Here is an 18,259-nt window from a genome sequence, read left to right on the forward strand (position 1 = left end):
GTCCTTCCTCCCACACATAAAATGCCTGAAATTCCAGTGCCCAGGTTTAGCCAATGCTTCATGAACGTCTTGCTCCAATACAGAAAGTACCGTGAACTTGTCACAAACAATTCGCACCTCTGACACAACACGTTTGCTCCATCCGTTTCGTGGAATCTTGCGCTCCCAAATGATTCTCAAGATTGTGGTTGGGCCCCCCCAAAAAAGAACGATGACGCTGTTTTCACTTCAAACAGAGTGAGAACACTGCTGAATTTAAGTGACTTCAAAAATGAGTACACAGCCCGTTGTTTTACTGAAGAATCTCGCAGCCATCTTTTTAATACACAGTGTCACAGCCCAGCTGATCAAAGTGCCTAGCAAAAGAAGAAAGAAGTTCGTGGCAAACTGTCCTTGCACTTGGCCGAAATGCCAATGTCAAAAGAGACAGCAAAGCATTGTCACGTTGACACACTTCCAACACTGCATAGGTTATCCACCACCTCCTACTCCAGCTGCACGCTTGACAGAGCATTCCACAAGATGCTGGCAACACGGACTCCTGTAAGAAGTACTGCAATATCCCGAGTCATCACTCACTGACGAGAGACTGCTTTTGCCACCTTTGTTGCAAGATGTCAACTTCACCAATTACACTGACCCACACCCACAGAAGGCCCAGAGATCGCACAGTGCGATGGTACACATTAGAGAGCTTTAGCATAGCAGAGGCTTGTAATAGCATAAACGTGCAAGTCGAACCTCAGTATAACAAAGCAGAGATATAACAAATTATTGGATATCACGAAGCAATTCAAATGCTGCTTGCCGATATCAGCATATAATGAATTTATGCTTATAACTATTGGATACAATGAAGGCATTTGCATCACATGTGATGTCGTTACAACTAGGTTTCACTGCAGTATCAGAAACTAGAGGGGAGCAGCAGCATAAGTGACATCTTGTGACAATGCGTTCTATCAAAATGCAAAGAACTTGAAATGCAAAGACCATGAGCTCGAATTTACCGGACACATGGTCATGGCCCTCCTCAAGTTCACAAGAGAGACAATATATTTAACATTTCCTCCACTTATCCCGCGGTGCTAAAGATAAGATCAGCTATCAGCTACCTCAAAGCTAGTTGGATGCATCAACTGCAAGTGATGTTAATTCTGCGCAAAGCTTTATGTGGAACCTCTGAATTTCAGCGACATCCACGAGTGCTCAGAACTCGCAGTCACCATATTTATGTGCTGAAGACGGCACACCGCGTCACAGCATGCCACCACTAGCTAGGGCTGCTGCTCTTGAACATGTATCTACCCGGTGTTCCAATATCACAACTGGTGTACCTCAGCGATGCCAAATTATCTACAGCTTCTACATTTTGTCTACTTGATGTTCTTTGTGAAAGCACACATTACACACCAGTCGTAAATGTTTACACAAGGCGTGTCTGTCACTTTCGAAAATTATTCACACTGGAATATAATTTTTTTTCAGCTTCCGAACGGAGACACTGCCTCCTGCCTTCTATTTTTTTTTTACGAATTACGTATACCAGGCTAGTGGTGGAAGATGACTCGGGATATAACGGTACGTCGGCAATTCACAGTAGGCAATGAACAAAATTCCATAACACAAGTGCAGGGCCTTAGATTCAGCACTATGACGAGTGTGTGCGCATCGGGATACGGCCAAATCATGCAAAGTACCTTGTGTGATCTCGCATCCTGCACCTTAAACCATGTACACCATACTTGCATGATAAATTTTACATGACATCCCGCAGCATGAAAACCACCTGCAGTTCCCCCATGCTTGAATTAAGATTTCAGTGGTTGCAGATTTCGCACTTGATCAGCTTCAACACAGTCACCATCGATACCAATCCCAGCTTCTGTACATGACCAAGTATTACTAAAAATGAGGCATTGTTGGCTCAACATAGGTCCAATGTTGCATGGGGCAGTGCCAATGTGGCCCAACATTGGGTATAAATCGGCACATTTATTGGCGTTTTGAGAGTGCTCAGTTTCGCATTTGTACAGCATAAAGATGACCGGGACCACAGCCAATAATCCTTTAACGAACATATGGGGATCTTATATAAAAACCTTTGTTTTCATTTATCATATATGGAGCATGTCCCATATGATATGAACATATAGGGATCCCATATCAAAAACCTCCGTGTTGCCATATCAGACATGACCCATATGATATATGAATTCAGGTATGACCCACGCGATTTATGGAAACACAAATCTCTATATGGGATTCCCACATGCACGATGGAAGAATAGACAGGTGTCTCAATGACGCTGTCTGCAGAACAGAGTAACTATGCCTCTGTTTGCGCTTTCTTCTTCCACTGGCAGTGGTGCTACAGTATAGGGTTCATCATTTGCTATCATCCACTAGCGGCGTGAAATGCAGTGCTCGCGTATTTCGTTTATTATTTTGCTGCAAACGCCCTTATAACGCACAAAGTTACTCCTTATGTAGTACTGCTAGCTCTTGCCGTTTCTGCATTACTGTTGAATGGATGGATGGATGGAAAAACTTTATTATGGTCCATTGGGTCGCGCTATTGTTGGCCATGCTATTTCTGCAATGGAAAAACTGATCCACCTGTTGGATTTCAATTCGTAGTGCGGTCACCCGACATCATTCAAGAAGTTTTCTCAACCCTGTAGGTGTCTCGCTGCGCTTGTGTCAATTGAAAATACCTGCAATGTCACTTCGATTATGCAACAATGTGCATGCAGCGACAGCGAGTACTGTGCTGTTGAAGCCTTAGGTGCACATTTCTTTTCGGATGTATGAGAACCCTTGAATTCTCGAATTTGTGAGTACAACTCCACAGAGCAGTATTTTATTCGCCTCTTTATCAAATGTTCTGCTCACAAAAAAATTATCTCGCGTAATTCTAGCTATTGCGTGCACAATGCAATTATTAACCTGTCGCTTTCGGAAATGTCTCTATTTTGTATAGATGTGTACTTGCGTTTCCTTTCTTTTCACCGCAGTGCCCGGTGGTAGCATTTCATAGACAAATTTGCGAAGTGCTGCATTCATCAAATTGCGCTCTGTGGCCTTGTGTGGACAACTTGAATAATAGAGCAGCTGCTCTTTAATTCCACGAGTGCATTTCAGCACATTCGCACAATTTAATAACTGAAGTAAGTATACCTGATGGAAAGTCATTATGCACTAGTTCCGTCTCTCTCATCAGCATTGCAAGAAAAGTTTACGGGAAAGAAAAGCATAAGCACTGTCTCAGTAACACTGAAAAGTTCAATTAAAAGAGCGATTTGACAGCGTAATAATTGTTTGAGGGACTGCCTTTCTGTGCTTTGCCGTATGTGCGACTGCAAATTCGCGTCGGAGAGCTCTGAAAGCGTGGCCCATAATCCCAGGAGCTATTTAATTGTGCCTCCCCAGTAATCCCAGAAGCGGAAAAGGTAACAGTTTTGCGTCCTAAATAAACAGCGGTTACCGCTTTGGTTGTTTGAACACCATATTATATCCAATTTATCGTAACTTTTTCCAATTTTTATACACGTGATCTCCACGCCATAGAGTTACATGCTTTCACACTCAAAAATGATGCCTCCTTACCAGTTGGGCCCCTAGTGAGAGACGCGGAAACCCCGAACAACCGACATGTTCCCAGACATCGTTGAAACATCCATCTATTCTTCCATCGTGCCCATACGTTCATATAATGTGTCACAGGTTTCCATACTAAATATTGGGCATATGAATTTTTTTCAATAGGAAGATGATGAATCACACTTTAGGCGCCACACAATAAATAATGAACTTAACCAGAAACTAAGGTTTGGCGACTTAGTCCCTCAGCTTACAGACAAGCACTCAGTCACAAATAGCTTGCACGACCACTAATGCCGCTGAACACAATATTTGCCTTAGGCAGATGGTACGTAAAGCTCTTGAAAGCTTTAAGCACGTGACGTTTTGTTTACTAGAAGGAAACATAGTTCTTTAGGGCCAAGCAACAAACTAAGAGGGTGTAGCCTAAAATTTTGCGAAGGCCATCAACAACATTAATCTTAAAACAAAAACAACAAAACAGAACTAAACATGAAACACAACAGGTTTCTGCAGTATTTGAGTCCAATTACAAAGGCAGTGAACCAAAGATGCTGCACAAGGAACACAAAACACAAGCTGCTACAGTGACAAAAAAAACACTGGAGGGCTTCGCCCCACGACCTCCAATAAGCAGTTGTCATAAGCATCACAGAGCATAATACAAACAGGTTGCCATTTCAGCATTGTTCTGAATCAATGGGAGATGGCAAAAGAAGAAAACAAAACAATGCAGAAACAACTCCACTTTGTTCCTGCGGTAAGGGGAATGCCTAAAGTGCTCTAGAACAAGTGTATCTGTGTGCTTCTGGGATGCTACAGTGCGGTCAATCGTTGAATGGAACGCAGGGATGTAAAAACAAAGCGGAATTTTCTCCTCTGGCAAGTATACAACTGCCCGGCTTTGCAGCAGATGACTCGTGCTCGGTGACGCTGGCACCTTTCTGCACACCTGTACGGTGCATCCCCACAGTTTCAGGCAGCCTGTGCAGCTAGAGCGCCAGTGAAGTGAGAGCCGCACATTTAGAGTGTTCCCTTTAACAGTGGACTGCACTGTACAACTACATACCAATGAACCTTACTGTTTGAAACATCCATGTTCTTTCCTAGGAACACACACACACACCCATTGAGTTCAGTTCCACTTACACATCACTCCATTTTGCGGATGGGCGAATGTTTTCTTTCAAATAAATATGAAGCACGCCTTCAACACACTCACAAAATTGGAACAGGGAAAGCAGCGGACACAGGAAATGTCAGGTGTCATCGGCTTAGAAATTGTGAGAAGCAATCTCCACACTTGTGAGCAGTACTGATAATATTATGCATGTTCAAATCCCAAATGGTCGTCTTGGGACAGTTTCCAAAACGACTCAGTGACTCTGATCACATGAGCACACTTACCAGATGTGCTCACAACGGCGTGATCTAAGTGGGTTGAGCTTGTACAGGCGTTTAAAGCTTGAACATCAGAAGTAACTAGTAATGAAATTGTTTTCGTTACTTTCATCAAGAGAAAAGCGGAGGTGGGGTGCTTTAAGTGCAACACAAAATGATCACTCGGGCCTAGCAGTAGTAGCAAAAAGACCGACATTTGGCAATACTGAACATTTACAGGTACATGTGCCTTGTAGCTTTTTTGAAAGGTTCACAGTAGAGTTATTTACTTGTTAACTTAGTTATCGTTTCTTGCCTCGGCCATGTGTAGTAGAAGTTACTTTTGTGTGATCATTATGAAAACAAACAAGCTGCACTACCGTGCTAACATATTTTTATACACTTACCACATGTGATAGAAGTCAATTTTATTTGATCCTTATGAAAAGAAAGTGATCACACTCTTAGTCTTATGTGCTGCTAAGGGTGCAAGACAGCCTCTTTAGCGTAACTGACATGTTTAGAAAAAGTTACATTAATTTATGCGCTGACAGCATGTGCAGAATACTCTCATCATGTTTGCAACGTCTGCAATTTCAGAGCTAACAGTATTAGAGTGGTTTGCTTTAGTAATGTAATAGGTTACCTAAAGAAATACAACCAGATCAGCAATGTGAAAGAAAAAGCTAATCTTTCCAAAAAGTGCATGTGAACAGAAATTGCATTGACTCGGCAACACAATCTATACCAACTAATCCATATCACAAGTGAAAGAAGGCTTCAGTACTGCAGTAATTTATATGTACTTGCACAAACAAAACAAAACCAAAAATACTTAAGCAGCACAGTAAGAGTTCAAAACTATAAAACTGAATCAAGGCAGGACATGAATTGGTGATGGTAAGTTCTCAGAAGCTTCCTAGGTGTCTGCACTAATACTTTAAGAGAAAGTGCATGTTGTTCATCAAGTAGCTGGCTACAGAACACCAATTCCAGGTGCAAGCAGTCGACCTCGCTTGTCACGCAGAAAGCCATGAACGTCCGGGATTCTGTGTTGTAGTACTGGCCAACATCGTAAAGAATTGCCAACACAAATAAAAGAAAAAGAACCTTGATCATTATTATCAACGCTAATAAGCATGCACAGGACAAAGAAAACCGTCTGTAGCCGGGACAGGACCAGCGCCTACCATCGCTCATAGGATCAAACGGAACATCCATGATTCTGTGCCGCAGAGCCAGTCGGTACAACTCTTAAACAATCACGCAACTCCGTAAACAATCGCGAACACCAGGAAAAACTTTATCGTCATTATCAAGCCTAATAAGTGTTCACACAACCAGGACAACCAGCAGTAGACGGAGGAGGACCAACGCCAGCCATCTGGGCTAAGATCGGCATCACAAAGATGCCAATTAAGGGTGACACAAAAATAAAAGACATCAAGACGGAGAGCCAATTCTTCAAGGTGTTAAGAAAAGGCATTTCATTCACACCTTCGGTGACATACCTTAGGGTGACACAAAATAAAAGACATCAAGACGGAGAGCCAATTCTTCAAGGTGTTAAGAAAAGGCATGTCGTTCGCACCTTCGCTGACATACCTTTCACACCCTACCAGCTCTGTCATCGCTGCACACAGTGATAGGGCACATAACCAAGCAGCAACGGAGCTACATGGTCACATGAAGGCAACCAGACAATGACGACGGAAACGATGCACATGATGTTAAGTAACTGCTATGACCACACACACAAACACGCACACACAATGTAGTAAACGCACTCACTAGAAACATTCTCAGTGTGAAAACGGTAGCAGCAGCAACAGGAGCAGCAGTGCTTCCCAAAGCGCACGCACTCCAAGTTGCTCTCAGATGCTGTGCGTCGAGTTGTACGTAGAAAAAACGGAGAATGCAGGCATTACAAACTGTGGGCCGCGTGCACAGGCAAATGGTCAGTGATCGTTGAAGCCGCTTATTCATCGTGCCAACCCCATGGCTCATGGGGGGACACAGGAAGTTACGGGAACTCGAGACTGCAAAGAGTGCAGACTAGACAGCAACTTTACCTCCTACACTGCTACCTACACCTGCCTCTGCATCGAAGGCTGATGTAGCGAGAAGGATCTCCCAAAACAATACTTCATCAACTGGAAATGTCGTGTACGACGCAGTGCGCAAGCTTAACGTTAGCTTCCTGTCGGGCTGTTGTCTTCACTGCTGGCCACTCTGACTTGTACGACATTCTGACTGCTTGCAACTTCCCGCTCGCCAACAGGCGAGCCAAAACACGCATGCAGTCAACATCCCGAAGAGCTTCTCTGTAGGCCTTGGGCACTCGTTCCATCACAGGCATACTCACTTCCCCCACCATCCTAACTACATACTTCCCATGAAAGTCAACATAGTCGTCGAAGGAACACTGCGTTTTTTGTACGCCAAACCCTACAAAATCTCATTGCAATCAAACAAGATGGCAGCCTTCGTAAGGAATCTCTCAGATCACATTACGCTTGTTACCGAAAGCGAATGCCGCTTGAGGACAATGGAAATGCGGCAAGCTGCATGGAAATGGTATGCTTTCCTCTCAGAACACGCAAGATAATGTCAAAAGTGCAAAATATGTCGATTGGGGGGCAAATGCGAACAATTTCTCGTGGTGTCTACTGCATTAAGCAACTGAATATGGTGATGGCAATAACACAACACTGTTTACACAGTCCTCTGTCTCGCTTGCCGTGATAGGGAAGCGAGGAATATCAAAAACAATATGTTAAACATGGACTGCGCAGAGCTTGCCAAATCGCACCACCACATTTGCTTACAGACACAAAACAGCATCGTGGAAAAGGAAAAGCCACACAGAAAAAAACAACAAAAGACTGAGAAGAGCGCTGCCAACACTGCCTTCCGTAATAAACTCTCCCCCACCCCCCAATCAGCATGAGCACTTATACTACAAACCAGCCTGCAGACATTGGGGCACGAAACCAGTTGACAAAAGCACGACCTCTCACCAACCAATCTAAAGCTTCCTGCAGTACCCCAAAAAAACGCACTCCAGTCAGCACAAGTTGTTCGTTCACTGCCATCTGTTCGTCCTCAGATGGCGCTGGGGTGTGCCAAGTCAGAATGCCAGACTCCTTTTTTTTCCCCTTTCATTTTTTTTTAAGTACATGGGCTGGCACCGAGTCACGAACGAGCACGAAAACCGCAGCACCGCGCACACTTGTTAAGTCCGAAGGGGATTCAATGCCACCAGGCCGATGAGAAAGAACACGGGTGCACAAGAAGGTGAGAGGGGGGATGGCATGTCTTCGTACAAAAACAAGTGTCACAGATGACGAGCCCTTCTCGCTCGGTGGCACAAATGTGGCGCGACAACACTTGCGTCAGCGTCAACACCGTCCGGTGTTTCCTCGCGGCATCTTCGCGCCGCCCTCCGGCGCGGATGGGCAGAAGTGAGAAATGTGTTACCAAACGGTGCCGACGAAACCACGGCTTCGACGGAGGGACAATGGAAAAGACAGGAGCGGTCGTCGCTCCTTCCTTGTCGGTTTCTTCACATGCGGGCTGCCTTCTGCTGAATGAGCTGAAACGGGAGGGACAGCGGGCTCTAAACAGTGCACGGCTACGAAGCGTACTGGCCGCATGAGCAGCTGGAATTATAATGCAGTCACACGGGGCAATTTCAATCGCAATCGAGCCCGATTCAGTATAAATTTCTCAACTGTGACTGCCTCCCGTTCTCTGCCTGAACAATAGAGCCAACTGCAACCTAGAAATTCGATCTCAATCGAGCTTGATTGTGATCAAAACAGGCTTTTGTGAAACTAGGTAAAGTAATAATAAAGGGATACAATAGCGACATTAAAAATCCGTGTTGACTGTCAGATTACTCTTTCTTGTCAGATTAGTCTTCCTTTGGCAGAAACAATGCGTTTTCGCATGATGGCTGCCCCCCCCCCCCCCCCCTCCCAAAGAAATTTTTTTTCAAATTCAAGCAGCTGACTACACAGCAAATTTTGCCCCAAGACAAACATTCACAGCAACGCTGTGTGCATTGTCATGAAGCCACATCTAAAGTACAATGCAAAGATTTCTCACCCATAGACAGAGTCATGCTTTAGGAAAGGGCAGTAGTGAATGCAGTGTTGAGTGAACAAAGAACACAGACGGTCTCTGGAAGACTGCTTTGTGCTAGCAGCTGCGCCGCTTCTCCTTTCACGAATACGTGAACATTCTCATAGGTACGTACTTCGCGTACATACACGTCACAAACAACATTACAGAGGCATCGGGCATTTTGCAGCATTTTTGCACATTTGGGTTCACTTTGGTTATCAAAAAAAGTTGCCATGAGCAACCACCATGATAATGTTTAAACAGAGTGTGACCCTTCTCGATCAGTCAAGTCGACTGTCCACAATTAAATATGGTCAAACACTTGAGACATGAGAAGGTCCTTGCTCAGGTATTTGGAGACTGCAAAATTGCCCATATTTTTTTTGCACCTTCCCAGAAAGGCATCTGCCGTCCCAGAACTGACTTAGCCTGCCTGAAATGCACCGTACTCAGTAAGCACATCGTTCTTGCAAAGTCCTGCAAAAACGACACTTGTGAGTGACACAGCTAAGTCCACACACTTTTGAAGCTTTCACAGCCTTGCACAGTTTACGTTACAAGCCGTGAATGTTAACGAACCAGCAAAATGTCTTTACTAAATTTTATTGAAGAAAGGAGTGCCGACTAAATGTGTTCCCTTCACCAAAATAAATAAGCCATTAATGAAATTTGGCTACTAGCAATTACTTCGTCTTCGATTTTCCAGACCATCCAGGGGTCAGGGAGTGAGAAGCGACAGCCCACTGAAAAGGGGGAGATACGAAATATCAACTCATGTGACCGGTAAACTGCGTGACAACTAAGTTTTTTTATGTATATATGTAACCTAACCTTACTAACGAAAATGACACCACCATCTAATCATTGTGGTGTCATGGACCTAACTAGCATAACTTTAATGCAACACGTGATGAAAGAACACTCCAAAGTTGCATTTATTAGACATCAAATGCAAATGTTACGCCTAAAAGCAGTGATAGATTACAGACCTCTCAATGGTTTGTTCTGTGCTAGGAGATGCTATTGTCACGGAGAATAACACAATTGAAGACATCATGCCTCTTGTGGACAGTAAACCATCCGAAAAAAAGGTGCAGAAAATGTAATCTACTTAGGCATGAATAAAGTAGACTTCGGTTAATTCGAACTACAACAAAATTGATCGAATTCTCCGGCTGGTCAAATTAAACAAGATGCAGAAAAAACGTGAGAACACCACTGATTCATTTGGCAGTGGTTGCCCGATTCTAGCACACACCAAAATCAAGCACACGCCTGCTTTCTATGTGTCCAAAGTAGAAAACTAACTTGGAGATAACACTAAAGCTTTTAAACAAAGTATAAATCGAATACGCAACCAATTTTTTTTGCAAGAAAATGGGCACGAGTGCAATATGTGTTTGCACAGTGGTGACCGGTTTCCTAAAGTCAGCTTCACCGCAGTACAGCAGTGTTATGTGCTAAAGCATACGAATATCGCAAAGTTGGTTTTCGGGTAAATTTTTGTGGGAAAAAAAGGCGCTCGTTAGAATCGAGCAAACACTGTAATCAGACATTGCGAGTCACCATTACTGCTTGAAAATCTTCCTAGGGCAGGCCGAAAATTGGCGTTTTCGACGGGAGATGACGACTGTTCAACGCAGACAGACGCTGCCAGTAAAGGGGTCGCTGTTGGGGTCACGATGGGGGTCAGGCTTAAGCATGCTGTCTGGTCAAGTTTGAATTATCCGGAAAAGGCCAATTTCAGGGCCGAAATAACAACAGTTCTGGCCCGCAGAAATGCGTGGGCGTCGGCCGTGAACTTCGGTCGAGATCAAATAACGAAAAAAATTAAATTAACCAGAGTTGAATTAACGGAAGTCTACTATAGTTAGGCCTAAGTGATATATTACCGATCCTTTTATTGATAGTTTGTTCTGTGCCACGAGATAATATTGTTGCTGAAGATAACTCAATTGATGATGGCATGCCTTTTGTAGGCAAGAGACTCCCCCCCAAAAAAATGGCAAGAAGATGACATCTACACCTACATGACTAAAAAAATTCACCAACATTATGATAATCCCTAATGCGAAATTTGAGCACAGCTCTATATGTGTTTTCATTTCGCTATCTATTGGCTGACGCGGACAATCTGTCTCGTATGGCACATTGCAAACGGAGCAAAGTGTGGCCCGACTGCCACACTAATCTGGAAATCACGAGGGGCAGCGTGTAGGTGACGCAGGGGCATGATTCACAGCAGCCGCGGCAGACCTCCCAGACGATGCGCGCTACTCTGGCGCCATCTCACAGTCATCGTTGCTGCACTAAGCTTTTCTTCTCACGCTTTCGCCATATCCTCCTCCTCCACTTTCCTCCTCGCGTCTTTCATCCCTCACTGCGCTCCACGTTTGCTCTTTCATCCTTCGCTGTGCTTGTTCGCTCGGTTATGCCGACGATGACTCTCGCCACAGGAATGGGCACCTAAGAGCTGCGCTTTAAAGCCGAGTCATACCTGGTATCTTCTATGTGTTTGCTTTAACACTAACAGCACATGAAAGACAACTTCCAAATTGCTTTTAAAGGGACACCTAAAGCAGATAACAGGTGGACCTGACATTGTTGTTGATAATATAGCAATTGAAAGCAGAATGTCTCCTGATGTACATTAACTTGCCAAAAAGCTTATGTTAACATACTGTACGTAAGCCACAAAAACAAAGTTGTATGACTGCAGTTCGCTACTGTGGAATAAGACGCTCGGTCCCCAAAAAATGAAAAAAATGAAGGCGACACTGGACGCGCTTGTCTAGTGTCATCTTAGTCCTTTCTTTACGAAGTTTAAAATGTGACACAAAAAGGGCGCCACACCTCGCACTTCTACAACCAGTGCAGACAGAGTGATGCACTCAGTTCATGGCATTCCCTTGATAATGAAAGTTTAGCTCTCAACAAAAGTAGATGGATTCAAGTGTTATCATGTCATCACCTTAACTTACCTTAACATCTGCCTATACTACACATTGAATTTCCCTAGGAGAAAAAATTCAAACATAATTTTTATGCAAATACTTTTGATAATGACTGAGAAACAAAACAATGCTCTGAGCTATGGGCTGGGTAAAGCTGGTAAAAAAAATTATCCATTTTCCATCTATCCAATTTTGGAACACCGTACCATCATTTATAAAAGCTTCCCAGTCGACGCATAGCTTCAGTGAAGAACTGAAAAGGTTTCTGGTGACTTTAGAACACACTTTTTAAAGTTTGTCAGCATATATGACAGCAATAATTTATATGACAGCATGGTCATATAAATCACAGACACAAAGTTTTCACTCTTTAATTCACCATTACATAGAATGTTTTATGATCCTGTCATAGCTGAATGCATCCATGGTTGTACATTTAATAAATATAAAACTTTTAGGCACTCTACAGTCAATGTCTCTAGGCCCTTTTACAGCCAGATCACATGTAGAATTCACGTCCCATCGACCATTGTTAGCATGTGCTTGGTACTCTTGGACCATACCCGGCTTTTGCGCCATAGAAACCCTTCACTCAATCTATCAATCAAGAAACACTTTTATAACACACATAGTACGATCACGGCAAAATACCTGCGCCCGGTCAGTTGGTTCAAACTCGCGGTCTGTCGTGTGCGAAGAGGAGCTAGGGTACTCCCTCGACACCACGCAGAGGAACTCCGCATGGTCGTCATTACCATAGTTGTACGACGAACCGATGTTGATCAACTGCATGGGATGTGGAAGTGGTAATGAACAGGCATGTAAGTGTCAAATCCTACAGCACACGTCAAAGATATCAATGAATCGTAACTGAAAGAGATTGCAAAAGGCTAGTAATTTCACTCAGAGGTGTGCTTGCTTTCACCTCTTCCGTGCCATGCTATTGTTTTAAATTCTGACCAAAAACGGCCAAATATTTTAATAGCAGAGTTTCTAATGAAAAACATTGGAGACAATGTCTTAAGCCCTTATTTTTTTCAAAATCTCAACCATTACAGCGAAACTGAAGCTTAACAGCACTACACTATATACCGAGTAATAGGTGAGAAAATAAAACCTGAAACTCGATTTTCGCCTGCAAAGTACACTTAAGTAGTCCAGTGGGTCACCTTTGTCCTCCGCATCAAACGTCTTAAATAGATACACCAAAAACTGAAAGCGAGGCAGGCATGCAGGCGCTTCGTTTACGTCTAAATTCAAACAACCGCCTTGCGGCGTTCAAAGTCATCAGAAGTGCCACTCTCGGAAAATGAGACGAACACATCGAGAATGAGCGCATTTTCAAGAGCAGTACTTTCACTTTTGAAATAACTGGATTCATTGCTGAAATCAAATTCCCCTTTTTGTGAAGAGGCCAATAAAGCTCGAATTTGTCAGCGATGCCATTTTTGAAGAGCCCACTAGCCAACTTGATTGAGTTCTTGAGAGCCAGAGAGTGAAGACTCAACCTTCAGTGAGCCACGACCACCCAAATACGCAAAAGTACTTTGAAATCTGTGATGTCACACAGAGGTACCACCGCTGAGGTTTCGTAGTGAAATATTTATTTAAAAAATGAAACTATGACTTACAGTTTCTTTTTCTAACAGCCAGAATATTTCCGTGAAATGAACACAGAGTTTAAAAAAATTACTTTATCCGTCTAAACTAATATAGTTTTTCTCTTTATTGTCTCTCAAATACAAAAAAGTTGACAGTCACTTAAGTATCCTAACGTGACTTGAATACAAAGGCATTACGATTTCTCTACTTAATTAGTTACGTGCATGATACTCATGCATCCTTCACAACTCTACCTTAAACCACCTTAATCCACCTTGCTTTAATTTGTAGCAACCTTAATCCACTTTAACCCACCTTGTGCCAATTTGTAGAAACCTTAACCCACCTTAATCTAATTTGTACCAACCTTAATCCACTTTAATCCGCCTTCATTCACTTAACTTCACCTTGATTCACTTTACTCCACCTTAAGTCACCTTACTCTAACTTGTTCCAAGTCTAATTCTGTATTACTACTGACATCATACAAGATGCTGATGACGTCACTGATGATGATGATATCTGGTACCACTCGCTGCCTACAAGGCCGGCTTTTCTGCCTCATCGGAGCCAGTGTACGTTGGCAAGAGTCAATGTACCAGTAAAGTACACCAAAAAAGGTCAGCCAACTGAGCATTGGCGACGGCAGCCGTGCTGCCTGGTTCACGCACTAGCGCCACACTCACCTGCTCGAAGCGCCAGCCGTCGGACATGGTGGAGACCATCTGCGTAAGCTCGTCCTCGTGGCATTGGAGCACGCGGTAGACGTGCTTGCGCGCGTCGCGCGACTTGTGGTGCTGCTGGCGCTCCTGGATGAGCCGCTTCACCATCTTCACCAGTTCGGCTATGTTGTAGAATTCGGCCTCTTCCAGCACGCCTGTTGCCCCGACAGACACATACATCTAGATATACGCACATATATGTCGACAGACAAGGACATGTCCATGACAGACAAGGCCTGATTATGTATGGCACATATATGTATGGTCACCACACAGATGAGATGTAAAGCCTGATTTGTATGGCAGGCTTTATCAAAACATGACTGGCAGCTTGCAGCTGTCGTCAAAAAAGATAAATGTACGTTCCTTGCATTCTACTGGTGCTAACATATGGGGGCAGAAACTCGGAGGCTAGCAAATGATGAGACGATAAGGGCTGCGCAATGAGTGATGGAACAAAAAAATTATAAGCGTAACGTTAAGAGAGACAGCAGTGTGGGTACAGAGAATAAACAAGGGTAGCCAATATCCTAGTTGAGATTAAGAGGCAGAAATAGAGTTGGTCAGGCCATGTAGTAATGCATAGGGCAGATAGCCCGGTGGTCTATTAAAAGTTAATGAATATTGCCAAAGCACAGTCGAGGACAGCAGGGAAGTAGGTGGTATGATGGAATTTGATATTTGCAGGCATAAGGCAGGGTCAGTTGATGCACGACAGGGGTAATTGGAAATCACTGAGAGAGGCCTTCGCCCTGCAGTGGACATTAAATAAGCTGAGTCATGGTCAAACGAATAACTGATTGGATCATTTGCCGATAAGCTGATTCAATTATAGTCGACTCACGCTCGTGTCTCCCTAAGCAGCATCAACACAGATATGACTGATTGATCAATGCATCGAGCGTGATTGACCGATTGATAATTGACTGACTGAATAGCTAACTGGTTGGTTCATGGTTCAATGAATGATTTACCATTTAAGGTTCCAAGGCTGTAGCTACCATCCGAGCTACAAGAGATGGCACAGAGGGAAGCCGCAAATTAATTTTTTGACCACCTGCTGTTCTTGAATGCCTGTCCTGGCACATACACTTCTATCATAGTCTACGTTTATACCAGGTTGACTGATTGGTTGACTGATTACTTGATTGACTAATTGATTGATTGGTGAGATTTTATGCTTGAAACCTGCAAATTAAATCTATGACACTCACTCTAAAGTGTAGCTCTGGACACTTGCGACCATCTAGGGCTCCCTGAAGTGCAATGACTGTACGAACCAGGCACTAGATTTTTTTTTTTGTCACCACCTTTTTTAAATCACAACTATTACCTATCCAGAAATTCTACTACCTTACGCATTACAAAAAGTGCTCAGCAATGAGAAATTACTCCTACTGCAACATAGTGGTGAGATATGTGCATGGGTCAACTATAAAATAAAAAAAGTGTGTGGCATCTTTGCACTGTCTTCATATGCCTTGCAGCGAAATTTCCTTCTGATGCTCTAGCTAACTTTCTACTTGCCTGGTGGTCTAACAATATCCTTATACTTGACATCGCTCTAATTGCTTCCAATATGCTTCAGATCTGTCTCCAAAACCTGACACAGCCCTCAGACTTGCTTTTGCAAAACAATGTATGCATTCACATTGCTAACAATTTTTTTGAAATTGAGTTTCAGGCTCATAGCTAGTACATACGTGCAGACACACTCAAAACTATGTTAGGACTCCTATAAGGCCAACCGAAAATAAGACATAAGGAGGTGCCCTTGCTAAGAGGCAATGGTTTAAAGTAAGAAATACAATGAAGTCAGCTGGAAAATATTGTATCTTGCGTAGTACTCCACCACTAGACTTAGGCAACAGACGGAGACAAAAAGAGAGGCTTCGTGACAATGCAACAGTAGTGATCGACAGCTCTGATGCATTACATAAGTGTGTGCGTGGCCATCATGCGCAAATGCAGTGAGCCCTTTGCCTGCAGTCGAACACTTCAATGGCTGAATAACTAATGGGACATGCACTTTACTACTCAAACTGTAGCTCTTAATCCAACTGGACAGATGACTTGAAGCTGTGACACACAGATTTGTCTCTCAGGCTTACCTTCTTCTGCGAGGTCCTTGTTAATGACCAACTTCCCGTGCCGCAGGTAGTTAAGAATGGGGCCGAAGTAGGTCGGGTCGCGGTCTATTAAGTAGGCTCCCGTCTCGTCCTGCACAATGGATAATGAAACAACGAATGAACAAAGAAAACAACGAAGGAATGAAGTCTAAATGGAGGAGAAATGAAATATTAGGCGAGAACAGCGTGTGAAACATGGGTCGGCAGTATAAGTCCATACACAATCACGAATGTTTTCGCAGGCTATGTACTCACACACACTTGTCGCCACTCACTTTTGTTCCTACTCACGCCCATTCATACTCCCCCAACAGTGCACTTGCGCATTCGTAATCACTTCCAGTCACACCTAAAGGCACCCACTCACGTCCGTACTCGCGTCTGCTCTGACTCACCGGCACACTCTTTCATATACATACTCACGTACACTCACACGCGCCGCGACACTCGCGTCCACTGATGTCGGTTTCTTCTCACGTTAACTGGCAGTCACTCCGATTTTTTACTCACGACCGCTCAAACTCACCGGCACTCACTCTTATTCTCACACCCTCTTGTCACTCACTAAAGCTCTACCCCACACTTGCCTAATGAGTCTGGAGCTAGCCTTAAGATTTCTGCTGAGCAGACACAGTTAAAGACTCCTCGGCTTCAACTTAGCAAAAGAAGACATGTCCCTAATCTTAGTTATTAAAAGCAAATTTTCATAATTTATGTGATTAGTACAGGTCAGTCTACTCGTGAATGAGTATGCCGACCCATGCTGCGAAAGCACGTGGTTTACCAACATCTAAATCTACACTTCCCTGTGGATACGAGCACCGATGTGTTTAAAAAAGAGCTAGAGAAAGCTGATGCAAGTAGCACATCCAAAGTTGGTGCCCTTTCCTGGCATCTCTACAGTGATCACGTCATCGTGTATGCCCAATCTCTCACGCAAACACGTGCACCAAACATGACAGTCCCCCTTACACCGATGTGAAGCGCAGGCAATTGCTGCTGCCTCTTCGCCCAGTCTGCTGAAGAAAGGGTATGCATTGGTTTTTCAAGGCACGATGTAGTGCAAATACACAACCAAGCGATGAAACTAAACCTGACTTCGTAGTATTATCACCTTCAAGGCAGGACATAGAAACATTTTGATATGGTTTAAAGGGGGACCCGAGACACTTTTTGAACACAGAAAGAAAATGTTGCCGACCTGTTGTACAGGCTGCTGTGAATGTGCGAGCCAAATATTACTGCACTGCGTGCAGCAGGGAAATTACAGTCTCGCGTCAAGCACAGCAAAAAATTGCTTGCTCTCGCTTCTGCAATGTCGCCATGCACTGTCACCGCAAGCAGCTGGACCCACCAATGCTACTGGCTGAGTTCGTGATCGCGAGAACATTCTCAGTAATACATAATTGCTAACTTTTAGTTCAATAAATGAAACGTGCATGTCTCTGCAACCTCAAAAAGACAGAAAAATCATTCCATTTTTGCACTTGCGGTCTACACGTGACAATTGTGCATAGCTGCGTATGCTGCGCGTAGCCTCCAAGTGTAGTCTACCGCGGCCACCACAGCGTGCCATGACGAGCCCTTTCTTGCCACCATGACACTCAACTGGCCAGGGCTTTCCCCACTTAGCTTCTCTCTTGTGCAGCTTCCAGCATGCTAGCAGAAACAAAAAGAGAGAGAGGGAGAGCCGCTCATCGGTGTGATAACTCCACTAATACTTAAACGGTTCAAGAAATTT

At 43.8% G+C, this 18,259-nt stretch overlaps 1 protein-coding gene across 4 annotated transcripts in view; it reads right to left on the bottom strand.

Moving 5' to 3' along the window:
• Positions 1-274: 274 nt before the first annotated feature.
• The window catches only part of LOC119453095 (BTB/POZ domain-containing protein KCTD5), a 36,308-nt gene continuing 18,323 nt past the window's right edge, over positions 275-18,259 (bottom strand). The window contains exons 2-7 of one of the 4 annotated variants that reach the window (XR_007466997.1): positions 16,501-16,609; positions 14,354-14,544; positions 12,717-12,851; positions 9,799-9,854; positions 6,575-8,578; positions 275-6,480 (exon numbers count right to left, since the gene is read on the bottom strand). Coding sequence is in view for 3 of the 4 variants with exons in the window: in XM_049667538.1 (XP_049523495.1) it covers positions 8,236-8,578; positions 9,799-9,854; positions 12,717-12,851; positions 14,354-14,544; positions 16,501-16,609 (834 nt within the window). In the remaining variant the exon portion in view is untranslated. Of the gene's footprint in view, positions 8,579-9,694; positions 9,855-12,716; positions 12,852-14,353; positions 14,545-16,500; positions 16,610-18,259 lie in introns of those variants that run through there. The other 3 variants (XM_049667538.1, XM_037715092.2, XM_037715091.2) reach the window with 3 other exon arrangements.

Source organism: Dermacentor silvarum, chromosome 5 (assembly GCF_013339745.2).
Source record: "Dermacentor silvarum isolate Dsil-2018 chromosome 5, BIME_Dsil_1.4, whole genome shotgun sequence".
Lineage (NCBI taxonomy): Eukaryota > Metazoa > Arthropoda > Arachnida > Ixodida > Ixodidae > Dermacentor > Dermacentor silvarum.